Here is an 18,342-nt window from a genome sequence, read left to right on the forward strand (position 1 = left end):
TTTCACAATAGTTTATGTAAGCAACTCAAGGGGGCACAAGTTCAAACTAGTAAAAGATACATTTGAAGCTGATGTGGGAGTTGTTTACGCAAAGAATGACTAACACATGTGGTGGCATTTCGTGCCTTTCTCTGTGGCATGTTTGGAGGCGAGGGGGCATTTAATCGGGTGGAACGTTGGCGGATAGGTACTGCATCACCGTTCTGCCTCCATCCCAATTAAGTGGATGACCTTCCCTCCTCCAATTGAGGACCTCAAGAGGACAATTAATGTCCAATTAAGGGCCTTATCCCACTGCTGCTATGAAACCAGCCACAGGTGGGCTTATCACTATGAGGAGAGCGCAACAAGCAAATCTGTGCGGCTTGCTGTTTGTATTGCTCATTCAAAGGCAATCAGTGCCTGATTGAGGGACCCAGCTACGGGAAGGGTGGGATACTGAGAGCCACACCCCTGCCTTTGCTGCCCACCCTCCTACACCTTCACCTCCGTGACTCTTTCCAGAAAAATCGCTCCACCCATCACTCACCTGAATCCAAGGATCCGATGACAATCTGGTCCTTGGTGGGTATCTTTCCTGTAGCAGCCACTGTCTTCCCAGCCGTGTTGCTGAGCAAAAAACCTTCCAGCCTCTGATTCGCTGGCAGCCCTCAGTGGGTGGGACTTCAACCCCAGGGCGTGATCCCGTGAAAAGCCCGCCAATGACCTCTTAACTGCCTGATTGGTGGTTACGACCACTACCATCTAGAAGGACAAGGGCAGCAGACACATGGGAACACCACCACCTGTAAGTTCCCCTCCAAGCCACTCACCTTCCTGACTTGGGAATATATTGCCATTCCTTCACTGTCGCTGGGTCAAAATCCTGGAACTCCCTTCCTAACAGCACTGCGGGTGTACCTACGCTACAGGAACTGCAGCAGTTCAAGAAGGCAGCTCACCACCACCTTCTCAAAGGTCATTAGGGTTGGGCAGTAAATGCTGGTCTAGCCAGCGATGTCCACATCCAGTAAATGAATTTTAAAAAGTGGTGGGCCTTCCCAGGAGGAGGCAATGTGGGTCTCTCACAATTCTCCAACTAGCAGTTGTGACCCCTGTCACCTCCATAAAACTCCCCCATGGAGTGGAATTCTGAATAAAGTTTGGAAGAAAAAAGCAATGTAATAATTGAAGAAACAATTAGATTTCCATTGGGAAGGGTTAGATGCCATGATAAAGATCTTTCTGTAATTGTGGGCTGAGAATGCATTGGATTTATACTGTGGTCTAGTGAATGGAGGTAACCAGAATTTTTGAGTGTCAGAAGGTGAAACACTTCTGAATTGGAAAAATGTTTGTGCTGAAATATGAGAATTCCACAGAGTTGTCAGGTAGAAGCTTGATTTAAAGACAATTATTAAAATCATTTTTATTATATTAAAAACCGTTAGATTTTTATAATCACTAGAAATTTGAAATCCCAAAAATATAAAATTAGTTTTTCAGGGACAGCGAGGTTGTTCAGCTATAGCTATGGTTTAGTACACCATTAAAAATCAGTTACCTCATTAAAAAAGGTGTGACTATTTTATTCAACAACAATATTGTATTGTACAGGAGAAGTTCTTGTCAGTTCAAATGATTTTTTAAGATTGTTATCTGCAGGGACTTCAACATCAGAACCTGTGGAGAACAGGGAATCACTGCATCAATTTCTGGATTTTCATTTTTGACTCCAAAAGTGCAAATGGCAGAAGTTCCATTAGTTTCAGTGGTAATGACTGTGTAACAGCAAGAAATTGCTGACAGCTACTTCTGGATTTCTGCATTTAACTGTGTACACCCTCCAGAAAATGCACTCAGTTTCACCGTTGTAATGGTGGAAAAAGCTGGCAGTTACACCGTCATCCCAATTATAAAATCCAAATCATTGAGTACTTTCAGAATCAGAAAAGAAGGAATCAGGATACATCACAGGAAGAGAAAGTGTAGGATTTTTGTAAAGCCAGCAGCAGTTCTAATTCCCATTGTATCTTGTAATTCCATTCCAATAAAGCTAAAGGAAATGCTAGGATCTTATTGGAAGAAAATACATTTCTAAAATGGGTGAAAATTAAAAATGGGCTGGAGGTATGGAGCAGAATTTGAGACAAATAAACAAAGAACAAAAAGTGTAAGTCTCATGTGTAAATCCATTCCCTTAAAAACATGTTTTACTTGTTCAACAGATGTCTTCTTTATTTTGTCAATTGTATATATATTTTTTCTTCCCAATTCCCCTTGGTATCATCTTGTTCTTTGGCTTCTGCCCCGTTCCCTCCACCTTTCCTTATTTGCAGCTTTCACACTGGTTCCATATATTTACTCTTCATTTAAGAGAAGAAATGAGAAAAAAAGGTGATTTAATTATTTGTTTACAGACATAAAACAAAGACCTAATGACAAACAAATAGCAACTTATATATGAAGTCGTTCTGATAAATGCACATTCTGTCTGGATCTAGAACAAAAATATTTTTCCAAGTCATTCCCTTTTTTTTCACTGGTATTCCCTTTTCGCTTGAAGCCTATACTTGAAACCCAACACTTTTTGCCTTCATTTTTTACAGTCCATGCTTCCCTGTTGAGGTTCCAAAAGTGCATTTCTGTTTATGTAAGCTAATTTTCCCCTTTGACTTAATGGTGATTTTCAACACGTGTCCTTTTACAGACAGCCACCCACTTTTTTACAAAGCTTATTCTTTCCAGTTTGCTTTCAATTTGTTCCTTAATTGTTCTATATATTTAATTTCCAGTAACAAAGGGAAGTCAAATAAATGCAAAATCAGGTGCCTGCTTGCCACTATGAAGGAACCTGTGACAACTTGCTAATTCTAGGAACTTGTGACTTTGAGAATACCATTCCCCCATTGTCTGGAAACTGCTGTAATATGCCTTTGAGGGATATCAGCACAACATCACGAGAAGAGAAGTGTGTTATGTGATACAGTCTTATAAACTATCCATGGCAAAAGTATTAAAAAGCGGTTTAAAAGAGACTGAAAGTTGTAGTGGGTGAAACAAGCTGTGCTTACACTTTGGCCTGAGTTTGAATGACACATCTGGACTGCAGGGGGTGGGGGAGTGTTTGGTGAGAATCTTCTCTCTGCACCAGTTGTGAAAGTTCAATTTGAAATGAGTTTAGACAGTATCAAATGAGTTTCCACTGGTCACAGTACAAAACTGTCCACAATTTGACAGAATGGGGGAAATTTTAACCCACCAAAAAAAGACAAGTTTGGATTGGATGGAAAGTTAAGCCGTAGAAATCTGAACCCTGACTCCAGCCTGCCTCTATTCTGGTTGTAATAGAAGTTGGGTGGAGGGTGGGGTGGTGGGCTACTAAACTGCTCCCAGATGGTGGGTTGGTGTTTTAAATGTTATAAATGAGGCTGCTTTCCATTAACAATAAAATCACACAATGCCAGTAAGATGTGTTCTTCTGATATTTGCAGTGAGGCATACTGTTAGCAAAATTGAGAGTTAAATTTGCCATATGCAGCCAGAAGTGCTTCTCTCTGGAGAAACAAAGACAGCTTTTCATGACTTTGGATGTCTTAAAGAGCTTTTCAGCCAATAAGGTATTTTTGAAGCCTATTATCATGTAGGGAAAAGCATGTTAAAAGCAGAAGCAACATACTTATATTTCTTATCTAGTCAGATCCTATTGTGAATCATCAAAATGTTATACAGTGTGAATATGTATATTTACACTCTCAGGCCTGTATCTTTAGGATTCATTTAATTAAATTTACCCTTTTTAGCATTTGCAAATCTCAATTTAACCAAAATTATAACACATTTGGCTAACTCATTCATATTCATTGAACAACTTCTCATATTTGTTTATGTTCTCTGTGAAAACAGAGTTGGCTAACTTGTAAATTCATTGCATGTGGTTTAGGCATTGTAAGTAGGTGGTGCCTCCCTTTACATAACATGCATCTTCTGACTTAGTTTCCTCTTTGTACATGTAACAGAAGACTATATCTGGTGCAACATTGATTTGTAAACAGGCGATTTATTGCCTTTTTAATAATCTTTTAATAAGTACTTAATTCATAATATGGCATTCTTGTAATGCATATTCGGCACCCAGTATTATAAGGCTTCCTATAAATGTGTCCATATTGCCAGTGGGCTAGGCATAGACAAAATAACTGCTTACGTTCTTTCCAGACAACTTTGTTTGGAGGTAGATGCCATTCCCCTCTAACCAGTCTGCCAGTCAAAACTTATGAGACCAGGTATACAGGTCCAGAAATTGCTGAAGAAGCCTATCTCATGGCCAGCACCGTGAATTCGATTTTTGCTCTACCCTTCAGCTCATATCATTTTTGCACCTCAAGTTGTTGGAAATGTAAGTTGACAACAGTGAAGGAGCATCTGGGACCATGTCAATGTTGAGACCAGCAGTCTAGCTTTCTTAACTAAATAAATGTAAGAACAAGAATGAAACAGAGTGAGTGATGGAGAAGGAGGTAGGATGGATTAGAGTCAAATTACCATAAAAATAGAAATAAAGAGAAGGACAAAATATTGGATTTGGAGAGGAAAAATAGACAGAAAGAAAAAAATAAGAAATAAAATTGGAATTTTAAAAACCCTCTAGGAACAATTCATTGTTGGTTGAGAATCCATAATTTCATTGTAAGCTTTCTGGGCCTCCAATGTAGAGTGGCATGTCATAACTGTAAATCACACCATTAATAATGTTCTTACTACATGAATTACTAACTCTAATAATTCATACTAATGGTCTAAATCTAGTAGTCTGATGACACACATCAGTGAGACCCATAGTGTGATACTAACCTTTTCGATTGTGTCAAGATTAATAGTGGAATGATGCAAATTGTCCAGCAGTATGTGGAGAATCAGAGCTCATGGTGTGTATTTCTTCTTCTTCACAAATGGCTGTTTGCTATTAAAAGAATAGTAATTTAATAATTCACCTATTTGAAATACAATACTGCAGTAATAATGACAGACACTGGGCTGAATCTTCCCCTTGGCATGAGAACTGCGAGTTGTGCCTTTTCCTGACTTTGCGATCCTGACTTTGTCACGTCCTCTCACTCCCACAGTATTTTAGTTTCTGTGAGGTTCAGGTCTGCCACCTACCTAGGCATGCCCAAGGCAGTGATTGAGGTGTGTGGGTGGTGAGGTGGGCTGGTTTGAAGGTTTGTCTAGGTTTTTTAGGACATCAGCTGCAGCCTGCTAGCCCTCACTCCATGCACCCCTCCATCCACCCACAGGTTCCCTCCTTGCCCCCCATGCACCCTCCATGCCCTGTTACATCCCCATGCCCCCTCATATCCTCTCCATAATTTCATGACCCTTCCATACACCTTTCATTACCCACTGGTCCCGTTCATGCACCTTCTGTTACCACTATGCCCCTTCCATGCCCTCTCATGCACCCTCCATACCCAGTCTTCCAGTATCCATTATGTATAGAATCCATTTAACATCTCCTAATCTTGTCCAAATAAACAAACAGTCAGTGAAAAACTACATCAAAGATAGGATATTATATGACAACCTTATGAAGCTGTCAAGCAATGAAAGATAGCACTCCCTTTCAAGCTGTATAATCAGAGCCCTTCTGAGCTAAGTCCATCAACAATTCTTGGAGCTCAGCCAAGCATTCATAATGACACCATCTGGGGAGAGAGAGAGAGAAAAGAACAGATGTCTGGCCGTCTTTTTAAACTGTTCCTGTTGATAAAGTTACTCATTTTACCCATTCCTGACTCAGTTCCGGGCATGTGATAGAGGGGAGGATCTGGCCCACCAATTTTGTTTCAGCAATTTCCCAGCTGTTATTGAAGTACATTTCCCCTGCTGTTGACTTCTCCAGACTTCATTCCAGAGGAATGTGGAGAATATTTTTTTTGTGACTAAGAAGGAAGAGTGCTGTTTAACTTCCAGTCAAAATAATACATCACTCCCAAACTACTTCTTTTTTTGTTTTAGCTACTTAGTACAAGACAGAAATGCTAATCAGAACCGTCATGTCTCTGGCTTTCAACAAAGTTGTGTATTTAAAACTGTGAAAAACCCAGGAATTCCCAATGCTATAATGTAGGAAACTGTCAATGACCAAGGCAGGGTTTGTTTGATTATACCTGACACCTTAATATTGTAAAATATGGGTGTGAATTTTACAATTGGCAACATTAATGATCATCTTATAGTTTCCTACAAACATTTTGCAGGTTTCTAAGTGGAAACCTTGAGCATTTAGAGATTCTTCACAGAGAAGCATGCTCTACATTGATCTGTGTGAGAAAGACAAGCAAAAGCGTGTCTCTTTGCCCAATCAGATTGAAGAATCCTCACAGAAACTCAAAGTCTAACTGAGGAAACTTAAGTTAGATTATTTAATTTTATGTGAAGGCATATAAGGCAGGTAAAAAGATGTTATTAAGAGAGAGATATATAAGAGACAAAATAAAGTGAAGTAATTTAAAAAAAACCTCCAACAATAATTACATTCTGAAGGAATTAAGTTTTGAGGGTCAGAGAGGTTGTTTGCCAATAATTAAAATTATTTACACATTTCTGACCCTGGGTTTATGTTTTCTGACATGTTTAGTGGGCATCTAGTGGGTAAGTACAACAACTTCACATGCTTAGGGCTGAATTTTCCCAACCTTCTGATTTCCAAAAGGTTGGGAAAATTCAGCCCCAAGCATGTGAAGTTGTCCCAACTCGGGCTGGGAGGTGGGAGGGCAGGCATTATGGCAGGAAAAAGAGTTAGGAGGGGAGACTAATATGTTCCCACTGATACAACATATTGCCAGCAGCACAGCCACCTACCAGTCATCTAACTGAAGCAATTAGTTGAATGATTAAGGACCACTTCCAGCCTTCATTCGCATTTTACCAGGTCAGGAGGGGCCATCACTGCATGGGGAGATCATTAGGTAAAGCCGACTGTCTCCCGGTTGGTTTCCCCGGGGTGGGGAGCCATGCTTGATGGATTTGCCATATCTCACGGAGGTTCTCCCACCCATACCCCAGTGGCAACAATGACCATTCCCACGCCCAAGGTGGAACAACCAACCTACCCCCCAACCTCATTCTCTGGGGCTTGCCTACCTGACTTACCCTAAAATACTCACTGGCCTTTGAGGATGCCTCAGCACTGAGGCACCCTCTCACTGGTGATGTAGCCTCAACAATGGCCACAACTAGCAATGGTGCTGCTGAATGCCGACCCTCAGATTGGAATGGCAGCTCTGGGGACGTGGGCTGCTATCCTCAATTGGACACCGGCCCTGGCAGCAACCTGTTTAATTGAGGCCACCAGGTAAATACTGGCCCAGAGACCAGCCCCACCCCGCCTAGTGGAATCGACTCCCACTTCGGAATTCAGCAGCAGGGCTTGATCCTCTCCAATAAAATTCAGCCCTTGATCTGCTTTAATGTTGAATCCACATGTGAAGGACTGGGATAGTAAACCTTGTAGTGGAGCCTGGTAATTTGGACAGCAACTTCCAGATAAACGCATTTAATTGTGCATGTGCAAACTCCGAAGCTGTTTACTGCTTTACGCCTTAATAACAGTGATGCTGATGGATTATCATTATTCAATTAGAAAATCTAGGTGCTTAAATACTCCGCAATTTTACCGTTTAGGTTTTATGTAGATTCTTACAATTTTAACACCTCTTCTCTTTGCCACTAAAAATAGAATGCCAGTTCATTGCACCATTAAATTTCTTGCAGACTTCAGTAAGGATATAACTTCATTTTAGGTGGAAACATTGCTGCTATGAACAATGGACTAGATTTTATGGGCCTGCAGAGGGGGGCTTGTGAAATGCCATGGGTGCCATATGCACTATCTACCAGTGCCCCCAGCCATTATTTCACTCAATTTCACCAGCAGCTGGTGAGCCCTCAGGAAGCTTGCCCACCCATGGGCCAATTAACGGCCACTTAAGGGCTTCATCCTACTGCTGCTGAGATTTAACAAGGGCTGGGAGAGGCTCACGCTAAATGTCCAACCTAGCAACTTTCACTGTGTGGGGTTGTGGCAGGCAAGTGAGAGAGGTCAGAGGGGCTGCCTCTTTAATGGGCCCCCTGATTCTATCAGGGGGCTTCTCTCACCAAGGTCTTTCACCCCACTGGTTTCCCTCCCCACCTTTACCCTGTCTACCTAGGCACCCCACCCCTCTTGTTGGTGCCAGCCAGCTGGGCCCTGGTGAGACCTCCAGGCTTGCCTCTGCTCCTGGCTCCAGCACAGCACGCCTTCTGCAGACCTCGCTGCAATATCAGCATTGGCCACTACTCCCAGTGATGCTGCTGGTCCTCAAAAGCTGCTGGTCTCTGATTTGTTGGATGTTCTCTGAGGCAGCTCTCTGCCACTGAGGGGTGAAGGTCCTGCCTCAAATGAATTAACATGCAGCCGGCTGTTAAATGGTTTCAGAGACAGCCCCCCAACTGGAGGCAGGCTCATGTCCAAATTTCACCTGAGGGGGTGGAACCACCACCTCAATGTGAAATCCAGCCCCATGTTCTAAACGAACTGCGTTTTTATTTTGTTGATGTAACTTTGTGTATGAGTGTTTTTTTAATGAATTGTGTTCCTTTTCTCCTGCAGGTTAACTGGCTTCCAGATGCCTGCACCTGTAACAAGTACTGGGTCTGTGTTTGCATTGCGTCTTACAAGTGACTTTGCTGTCAGTGCTCATGGATTTAAATTGTTCTACCAAGGTAAGCTAATTTAATACAATTACAGATTATCCTTTTCACTTCAGCATATATGAACTTCCTTTTGAAGAAATTTATGGTGGTTATTGTGGTGGGTGTTACAGTAATACATTTTGCTACACTTTTTTTAATCTTGAAAACCATGAGTGATAAGCATAATGGATTAAATTATTGTGTTGAACTTGCTCGATAAAGTTCTGTACTTGGCTGCGTATTCTGTTTATCACATGTGAGGCAATGTCAGCCTGGAACCAACTGTGTTTTATATATATTTGTACTCCTTTGCTGCTCTTGTGATCCAAAATTCTATTTGAGCCCTGGATGCTTCACTAATGTAAATTCCAGATGGTGGCCCCAAAATGGGGCAGATTCTAGTTCCACTAAGATTGCATTGCGTCAAAAGCAGTCTGCAACATTTTTGTAGGTGAGAAGAACAGGGTGTGTCTGGAGAGGTTTCTAGGTTGCCATAGCAATTCCATCTATTGTGCCCTCAAAACACCTCAATGGAACTCTTGCTGAGAGCTGGTTCTGTTGAGCTATTGGCTCCAAACCTTCACCAAACATAATCGATCCAAGAAGGGATCAGTTACCCTTTTTAAAAAAAAATAAAAAGGTCTGCTGGCTCTATTGGGAGTTGAAGAAACAGGGAACTGATCTAGATGTTGGGTATTTTGTGGACCTTCTTCTCCACCAGCTGAGTGTCATAGCGCCATTCTGATTTTCTGTAGCAATATCTGTATGGGTGTCGCTAATGTGTCCTGCAGGTATCAGCAGACCAGCCCTGTCATGCAGACAACATTGTCTCTAGGAATTTGAGACAGGATTGGGCTGGTCTGTAACTCCTTTGCCAATGGAGTAACTTTACAGAATTGTCAGGTCCAGGGTATTTATTCGACTCATGATAGATTTGGCTGACCAATTTGGTTGTGTTCAGAGAACTAATTTGGATTCATACATTATTTGAAAATATATAATAACTTCTGAAGAAGCCTGTTGGAAAGCTCCATTCAACTATTTATTTTTCCTGTTTGTTGCATCAGTCAATGCAGTGATTTCAGTATTTTGTTTAATGGTGGATCTGCTTTCCTCCAATACCATTATATTCAGAGATATCCAGATCTACATATCTATAACCATAAAACTTGAAACGATACCTTGGCAAAAAACAGTTGGTTGACTGTTTTAGCCTGTCAGTTGCTGACTGCACACCTATTTATTTTGTCCTTGGTTCCTTGTTCAGTTTTGTGAACAGTAAGAACTAAAATTATACTTGGATTGTATTGCATCTTTTGATTCACAATAGTAAGATTCAATTACTAACCCAGACAATCATACATTAATAATTAGTCATGGGGTAAATTGGTTTGGAACTGCATTGTTAATTTCATAGTATTCAGGACAAGAATGCAGCAGCTCTGAAATCCAATCGGGAACTAACCATACTATTTGGAATGAGGGGAAGAAGGAGATCTGGGGAGCAGTATCTGCATCTTTTTCTGTAAAACTTTAAAAGTTATTTATAAATATATCTGTTTGAGTTGTTAAAAATTGATCTGCAGAATTTACAAGTTGATGGAGCAGCTGAAGTAAGTCAAGTTTTGAATGTTCTTCATTTGTTCTAGATTGGTTGCACTTTGGAATATATGCGGTAATTTTTCAAAACCCAGCTCCCAGTACAGAATATTGCAAATTATGTGCTCAGGTAGAAGGCCAGGGCTACATCTTTCCCTCGTTACAGCTCATGAGGCTCTCCAAGTTCCCCCAGTGTTTGTCATCAAAGAAACACTGAGCATTAATGAAAAGACAGTGTAAAATTCAATCCTAAATTTAAACATTCCATTAAATGCACAAGTGGCAAAACAACCTGTTTTAAAGTGTCAATGACTTGGAAAAATATGTATAAATTCATAAACAATGTGCTGTAATTGGAGAACCATGCTCAAAGATGGGCAGTTAATGCTGGTTTTGCCAGTGATGCTCACATTGCATGGACAAATGAAAAAAAAAAAGCCCACAAATTGGAGATAGGGCAAGTACAGAGCGCTGAAGCTCTGAGCCACCCTTCACCTGGGTGCAGCAACCTGCTGGGAGCACTAAATCGGTAAACTTACCCTGAAGTGCCAAGGACTGAGATATATTCCTATAGTTCCTTCTTCTTCATTAAACACATTTCTACAGCCATCAGTTGGATGGGAAGATTATGCCTTAGTGATTTTGCCACTGGATTAGTATTCCAGAGACCCAGGGTAATGCACTGGGACCTGAGTTTAAATCCCAGCATGGCAGAATGGTGAAATTTGAATTCAATAAAACTCTGGAAATAAAAGTCTAATGATGACCATGAAACCATTGCTGATTGTTGTAAAAATCCACATGGTTCACTAATGTTCTTTAAGGAGGAAATCTGCTGTCCTTACCTGGTCTGGCCTATGTGTGCCTTCAGGTCCACAGCAATATGGTTGATTCTAAAAATGTCCTCTGAATGAGGGCAATTAGTGATGGGCAATAAAAGCTGGCCTAGCCAGTGACACCCATATCCCATGAGTGAATAAAAAAATACTCCATCAGAGATGCTGAATGTTGGCCTCCTTCCCATTTTTGCTATTGCGCTAGCAAATCACTCAACAATTAAGGCAAATACAAAATTGTTTGCAATTGCTTTAGGCACTAAAACAAATTTCTCTAGCCATGATCGATAAAATCTTTTGACAGGACACAAAAAGATATCCTGCATACATTCAATGGAACACTTCACCTCCTGTGATTCATATTCTGTGTTTCTAAGTAAAATTTGTTAGATGGCTAAGTGTGTTTATATCCAAAATAATATGAATTGAACAATTCACATTTATGGAACATTTCCAGCTTTTCATAATTTGGACTATTTTTGTTTCAGGTTCTGAGTTGGGAGTTTGTCTCTAGCTTTGGTACTCCAGATATCAAATCAGTCTTTTGTGTTATTCTGCTGAGCTATAATAATGAATCATGATAATGATTCATTATGTTTCTTATTTTTGGAAATGCAGTAGAATATTAAGCTGGACTAAGAAACTAAACAACATCACATTTTTGGTCCGTGGCTGTAAGTAATGAATATAATTGTATTTGAAACTGAACTATTATACTCGAGCTAAATTTGATTGGACCATTGTGGCAATCTTTCAACAAATAATAATTAAGCTAATTGTTTAACATATGTAGCTCAGTGGTTGTGATATTTGCCGTTCAGTGCCCTACTTTGAAATTTACTGTTGGATGTTGCTTTTTTGTGTTAATCATGATGGTTTGTACCACAAAATGTGTGCGCTCATAGTGTGCTGATCATCCACTGCCACATATTGAATTCCCAGTGTCAGTACTACTGCTTTGGGAAAATACAAATCAGACATCACATACTTCTTCAGACAAGAAAAAAAAAGATGATTATCCCATTATCATTTTCATGCACCTCTCAGAAAACAGATTTAGAAGGCACTATAAAGGCCTTTGAAGGATTTTCCATTTGCCCTAATGTCCATGTGTAGTGCACAATACAAGATAACAGAGGATTGGGAAAATAGTCAAAGGACTGACGATCGCAAAAAATTCCAGCTTAGTTTTATGCTGCAATATACATAAGTAGGAAATCAGATACAATTTGTCAATATTAATCCTACCTCCTTGCTACCATTAAGGTCATTGTCTATTCCTCTCCAAGCCACTGACATTTCAATTGTTGGACCATTATTGTCCTATTACTCACTACGTTTGCCTTCCTTCCAAATGTATTACTTTCATCCAATTCAAATGCTGTAAGAGTACATTAAAATAATAAAAAGCTTGAGGAATTCCTCTGGGCTAGCACCTGAGTTTTCATTTATTTACATTTCCAATAGTTATAATGTTTTAATTATTTGTTGTTTTACACAAATAATTTTACACTAAAATCAATATCCGATAATTAATCCATCTTTTCAAACTCCACACATCATTTCTTGTGCATGTGCCAGATGGCACTTATTGAATAAAAAGTTAATTGGTTTTAAAGTGTGAATGAGAAGTCACAATCAAAGCGAGGTGTAAAGGACATATTACAAACTATAAATACAGAAGTTATTTTCAGATAGACTGTGGAAAAATGTCAATTTTCTGCTGTTTTTGCATGATCATATATTTACAAGGAAACATTTTTTAAAAAATAAATCTTGTGTTTCATTTTTTAAACCTTGTTCTAAGGACAATATTTGGAGCATTATTTCACCTTGTCTTCACCATGTCCTTTAAAGTCAACGAGACTTAGCAGCTCTGCCGCTGAGAAAGCAAGTACATGGTTTCTTTCAAGGTCACGGTGAATATCTCACATCAGTGGCCACCAAAAAGTGCCAGACTTAGAATGGCAACTTAGCATCGGAAGATTTAAATGTTCATCCTTGCCCAGCCTTTGGTAATGAGTTAGTATCTCAAGGCTTTGTGCTACGCCTTTGTAGTGCTTACAGATTGAATACATTTCACTACATTGCTGTGTGGAAATGAGTTTTAATGCTTTGTGTAATGCAATAAATCTCCATGTTAAATTTTAAAAGTGGAAAGTAAAACCATTTCCATCAATTATTTCAATTTACATTAAGACTTATGGTAGGGAATGACAGTTGACAGTGAAACCCAAATAATTTTTACACAGATTATGATACTCTTTATGGCATCATTACCAGGAAGTATATCAAAGCTGACTACCAGAATATTTCATATTTGGTATATGATTGTTGGGAAATATAGCTTGCTGAATATTGTCTGAATACTTTTTATAAATTTTGTCACCAGGGAATTACGATTGATTCAGTCTTGTCCTACCCTTACAGTTTAATGCAATGTAATATCTAAATAGGCATAGAAGAAGACCATTCAGCACTTCGAGTCTGTTCTGCTATTCACTTAGAAAAACTGGCTTATCAGTATGCTAATTCCGCTTATCCACCTTTAGTACATAACCCTTCATACATGGAGCCAACAAAAAACTACCAATCTCAGTTTTGAATTTTTTAATTGACTTAGCCTCAATTGATTTATGCAAGCGAGAGTTATATACTTCCATTACCATTTGTGTGACAAAGGGCTGCATTTTACATACCCCTGCTGGGCACGTTTTTGGCAGTGGAGGCATGTATAATACAGTAGTGGGTGCCCATCCCACCGCCCCTGAGCCCACCCCAAAAAACTGGCGGGGTGGTGGGGTGGGGGGGGTGGGGGAGAGTGGATGTCAAAATTGGCAGCCCACCCATTATACTTAGATAGATAATCAAGGATCAATTAGGCTTGTTAACAAGCCAATTGACCCTGATAAAACACTGCCCACGCCATAATACGGTTGGTCTGGGCAGTCTGGTGAGATTGGGCAGGCTGCTTTTAAAAAAACTGTTTCAAACAGTGGGTTGGAGGGCAGGGTACTATCTTCGGGGGCAGCCCCCCTAAGATATTACCTCCCTTTCTTCCTACCCGCATGCTCCATTAATCACATCACCCCCAACCCCCGCCCTGCTCCATAAACCGCCCAAACCCTACCTGCCCAATACCCTGGACTTATCTGGCTCCAGGATCCATGGGCCTGCTTGCAGTTCCATTAGCACCCACTAATGCACTATTGGCACTGCTGGGACAGAGGGAGCTGCTGGCCAATCTGATTGTCCAGCAGCTCCCAAGGTCGGGGCTTCCTCCCCAGTGAGGGGCAGAAGTTCCACACTGCCACAATTTAGCCTGCTCACAGTGCATTATGGCTGAGGGGTGGACTTGCATGGATGGGTCAGCACCACACTAGCTTTGCTTTGGGAATGGGGGTGTGGCAAGACATCTGCCCCCCACTCGCCCCCACCCCTCCATAATATTCTGCCCAAAGTGCCTCCTGATCAGCCTATCTCTAATTTTAAGTTTATGCGCCCTTGTCCCAGAATCCTCCATCAGAGGAAATAGTTTCTCTCATATCTATTTACCTTTCCATTCACTTAACCATCTTATAAGCTTCTATGATATTACCTTTCTCATGCCTTTTTTCTAGGCTGAGAGGTCTATTCTTTCCTCTTAATCCAGTTCTTGTGATCAGTCTCATGGATTTTCTCTGCACTGCCTCCAGTATCTGAACTATTCAATTGATCGCAACTTCCTCGGACTTAAATACCCTTTAGGTTGCAATTTAGTATTCCATTGACTTTGTTGATTTTTGATTGCTGCTCTGCATATTAAGTGTTTAATGCTGAGTCTCCTGAAACACTTGAATGGGGTGGCTTTCAACTTCTTCATCACTGATTTGAACACCATTGATGAAGAATGTGTAACACTGTTGTTCTTAGTCGCTTGGTAGTGGAGAACATGAGTATTGCTGAAAAAAGAGACAATTTTTTGTCGAAGCTTTTCGTCTTGCACTCATCAGGATAATTTGCAAGAAAATACCAATGCTGGGGGAAACAACATATTTATACTGTATAAGAAGAGAGTGCTGATTGGTTGGCAAGTAGACTCTGATTGGTAGAGGCATTGCCATGGAGAATGCACCAATTGATGGTGACTGATAGTTAACTGTCAAGCATTGTTTGAAATTGACTCTGATTGGTCAAGACTTTGCCCTGGGAATGAACCAGCGAATGGCTGTCACTTAGTTTTTTTTAGCTGAAACAGACACAATGTGTATACATGGGGCAGGATTTTTACCACGTCAGGCCAGCACGGCCGCGAAACTGACCGCCGTCCGTGATCGGGCCCCGACTGCGATTTCAATTTATGGCCATCCAGCATGGGACCCGAGCTGAAACGCTCAGCTCTGCCTCCGGGGGGCGGGGGGGAAGGGCGTGCAGACGTCAGCGCATGCACACAGGTGCACTCATTGAAAACTCCCTGAAGGCACAGAGCTGCCTCAGGGAGCTGAAGATTTTTGACATGAATAATAAAGACTGGAAAAATAAGGAAAACATATCACTTCATGTGATTCTGTCACATGAGCAGGGACATGTTAAAAATGAGTTTTAATTTTTTTTTAAATCAATGGTCGAAACCTCATCCCGCCTGTGGGTGAGGTTTTGCAAAAAATGCAAAGATGCTCGGCCTATTCGCCCACTCGCCAGCTGTAAAGTTGGACAGGCAGCAAAAAATTCAATTTGGTTAAATGATTAAGGGCTTAATAGGCCTCTAAATTGTCGGCGGGTGTGCTGCCACCTCTCGCGCGCGCCCACCGACAGAAATATCGCGCTAGTGCACAATGACATCGGGACAGTCACTCTACGTCATCGCGCACTATTTTTCTCTCATTCGGGTCAGGCATACACCCACCTAACAAGGAAAAAACTATGCCCATGGTCTTTCTGTTTGCAAATAACAGGACCCTGTGTATTAATATCCTTGCTTCCAGTGCACACAAATGCGCCACACTGTGAGCCTGATGGACAATCTTAAATTGGTTGTCAGCGTAATTCTTAACACACTGAGGGTTATTTAGCAAATGTTGTCCAATTGTGGAATCACATCTAATGTTGGGCACTGTTCTTTGAATTTTGCAAGCACAGGCTGGTTGGGTACAGTCCGTACCTTGCCTGTTGCAAACAGCAGAAGAGTCATGCTGTTTAAAATGATCTGCTAGTCCTTTAGGCATGCAGCATACATACCTAGCGTCACATCGGCACTGAAATTCATGCACCACATTTCTCATTTGTGTCATATGCAGAGTGTCTTTTTGGCTTGATGGTAGCATCCTGTTAGTGGCGAATACCACTCGTGTTGCTACTACATAGTAGCAGCATGAAACACCTGTTGCTCAAATTTTTGGCATTTTCTTGCAAATTGTCCCTTATGAGTGCAAGACGAAAAGCTTCAACAAAAAATCTCTTTTTTCAGCAATACTGTTGTTCTTCATAAGCCTTTACACCTGCCACCATTTAATTTAATCTGCCATTGTTTTGGGGACCTTGTATTTTGCCTAATACATTAAGCACTTTCTCAGGTACTTTCTTCAGTTCCACTTTTGCCTTTAGTTTGGGATAAAAATAATGGCACAGAATTTGTGGTTGTAATGGCAGTGAAATTGTCAGCGTTTGCTGGTATTACAGTCTAAAACTGACAGCAACTACTGGAGTCACCCCATGTACATTTAAACATGGAAATATGGAAGTTACAGTCAATGATATCCTGTTCCTCAGCATGGTGCGTTGTTGTAGTCTTTGCAAAAGTAGTCAACACCGAATCAGTGATTTGATGTGAACTTCAACTTCTTTGCACTAGACTTATTTAAAAACCATTGAAAATGTTATGCCTTATTAATTGAGGTGGAAATGAGTTTTAGCATCATACTAAGTCACAGTATTGTTGAACAATCTCTGTGGCCCTGAAAAACTAATTTTACTAGTAAAGAGTGTTATTTCTGTAGAATACAATCTAAAGTTTTTATATTTTTTAAAATAATAAAAATGGTTATTTTTTTTAAAGCCTATGATATTTCAACTTCTACTTCAATCCCACATTTATGCCCCAATCTTTATTTTGTTTTCTGTAAAATGGTTAAAAAGTGAATTGTAATCCATGCTTTTCACTTCCTGGATTGTTGTCTTGAGAAATCTACAATCTGATTGGCTGCTTGATGACACCACTGCTGCAAGATACCAGAGGTCCTGCTGAAAAGATTCAAAGCACCAGAATCAAAGTCACATCAGCATAGAGGGGATCAACACTCTGGAACCTGCTAAGTCCTTGGGGGTAACTTTCTTTGAGGTTAAAAGTGAGTAACATCCCTTCACCCCTGACAGTAAAATCCAGTCCATTGTGTCTTTTACTTTCCTGTGTCTGTTTTATCACCGGATTTAATATATGGTAACTACATCTTCCTGCAAATAACTATTTAAGACTGCAGTAAGAAAATAATTCTGAAAATAGAAAAACACCTCTGTCAATTCATTGCCACTAATTGTTGTGCTTTCCCATTTAGCTGCAAGGAAAATAAAGAATGGAATTCTGCATAACTATTACCTATCTTCCATATTTATTATCAGAATAAAAGGGTAAAGTGGTAAAAGAATTTTCCTCTCCCTCTCCCTGTGTTGGATGGCTTTTGTTTTTGTGCAGCACAACTTAATCTATAAGCACACAAAACCTTTTCTCTGAGAAAGATGCTTGGTACTAAAGCTGGAAGGCTTAACAATGGCATTAACATTTTTCTGATATACAAATAAAACATTCTGTTTTGTTAATAGAACATTTTGTTAAAGATAAACTTCTCAAGCCATCCTTCTGGAGCGTTTTTTTTTGTCATTAGTTTAATGGAAATTTCACTTTGTGGTTGTCAGCTGAGATGAAAGGTGGGCAGGTTTTTCATGCAGCCCTGAAGGTGCAAGCCACCCCAGCCGACACCAAAAGATATAGGTTGAGCTGCTTTTACCTTCAGTTACCTGAATAGCAGTTGTTTGTGGAGACTGTGCTGCAAAGAGAAACCCATCACTGAGCTGCCCACCTCCACTACATTTACTGCACTACCATTCGCTGTAAAGGTCAGAAATGTTCTGAACCTTTCAAACTATCACTGGGGATATTACTTATTTAACCAATAAGCAAGGAATGAATGGCAGTGTGTGGGAAGTTGAGTTCCCATTG

General features: G+C 40.5%; 1 protein-coding gene across 1 annotated transcript in view; it reads left to right on the top strand.

Annotated features, from left to right (window-relative positions):
* csmd3b (CUB and Sushi multiple domains 3b) overlaps window positions 1-18,342 on the top strand; it is a 2,128,577-nt gene that overhangs the window by 279,464 nt on the left and 1,830,771 nt on the right. The window contains exon 3 of the mRNA XM_078541225.1: window positions 8,633-8,745. Coding sequence (XP_078397351.1) covers window positions 8,633-8,745 — 113 coding nt within the window. The remainder of the gene's footprint in view (window positions 1-8,632; window positions 8,746-18,342) is intronic.

The sequence above is a fragment of the Cetorhinus maximus genome, chromosome 4 (assembly GCF_964194155.1).
Source record: "Cetorhinus maximus chromosome 4, sCetMax3.hap1.1, whole genome shotgun sequence".
Taxonomy (NCBI): domain Eukaryota; kingdom Metazoa; phylum Chordata; class Chondrichthyes; order Lamniformes; family Cetorhinidae; genus Cetorhinus; species Cetorhinus maximus.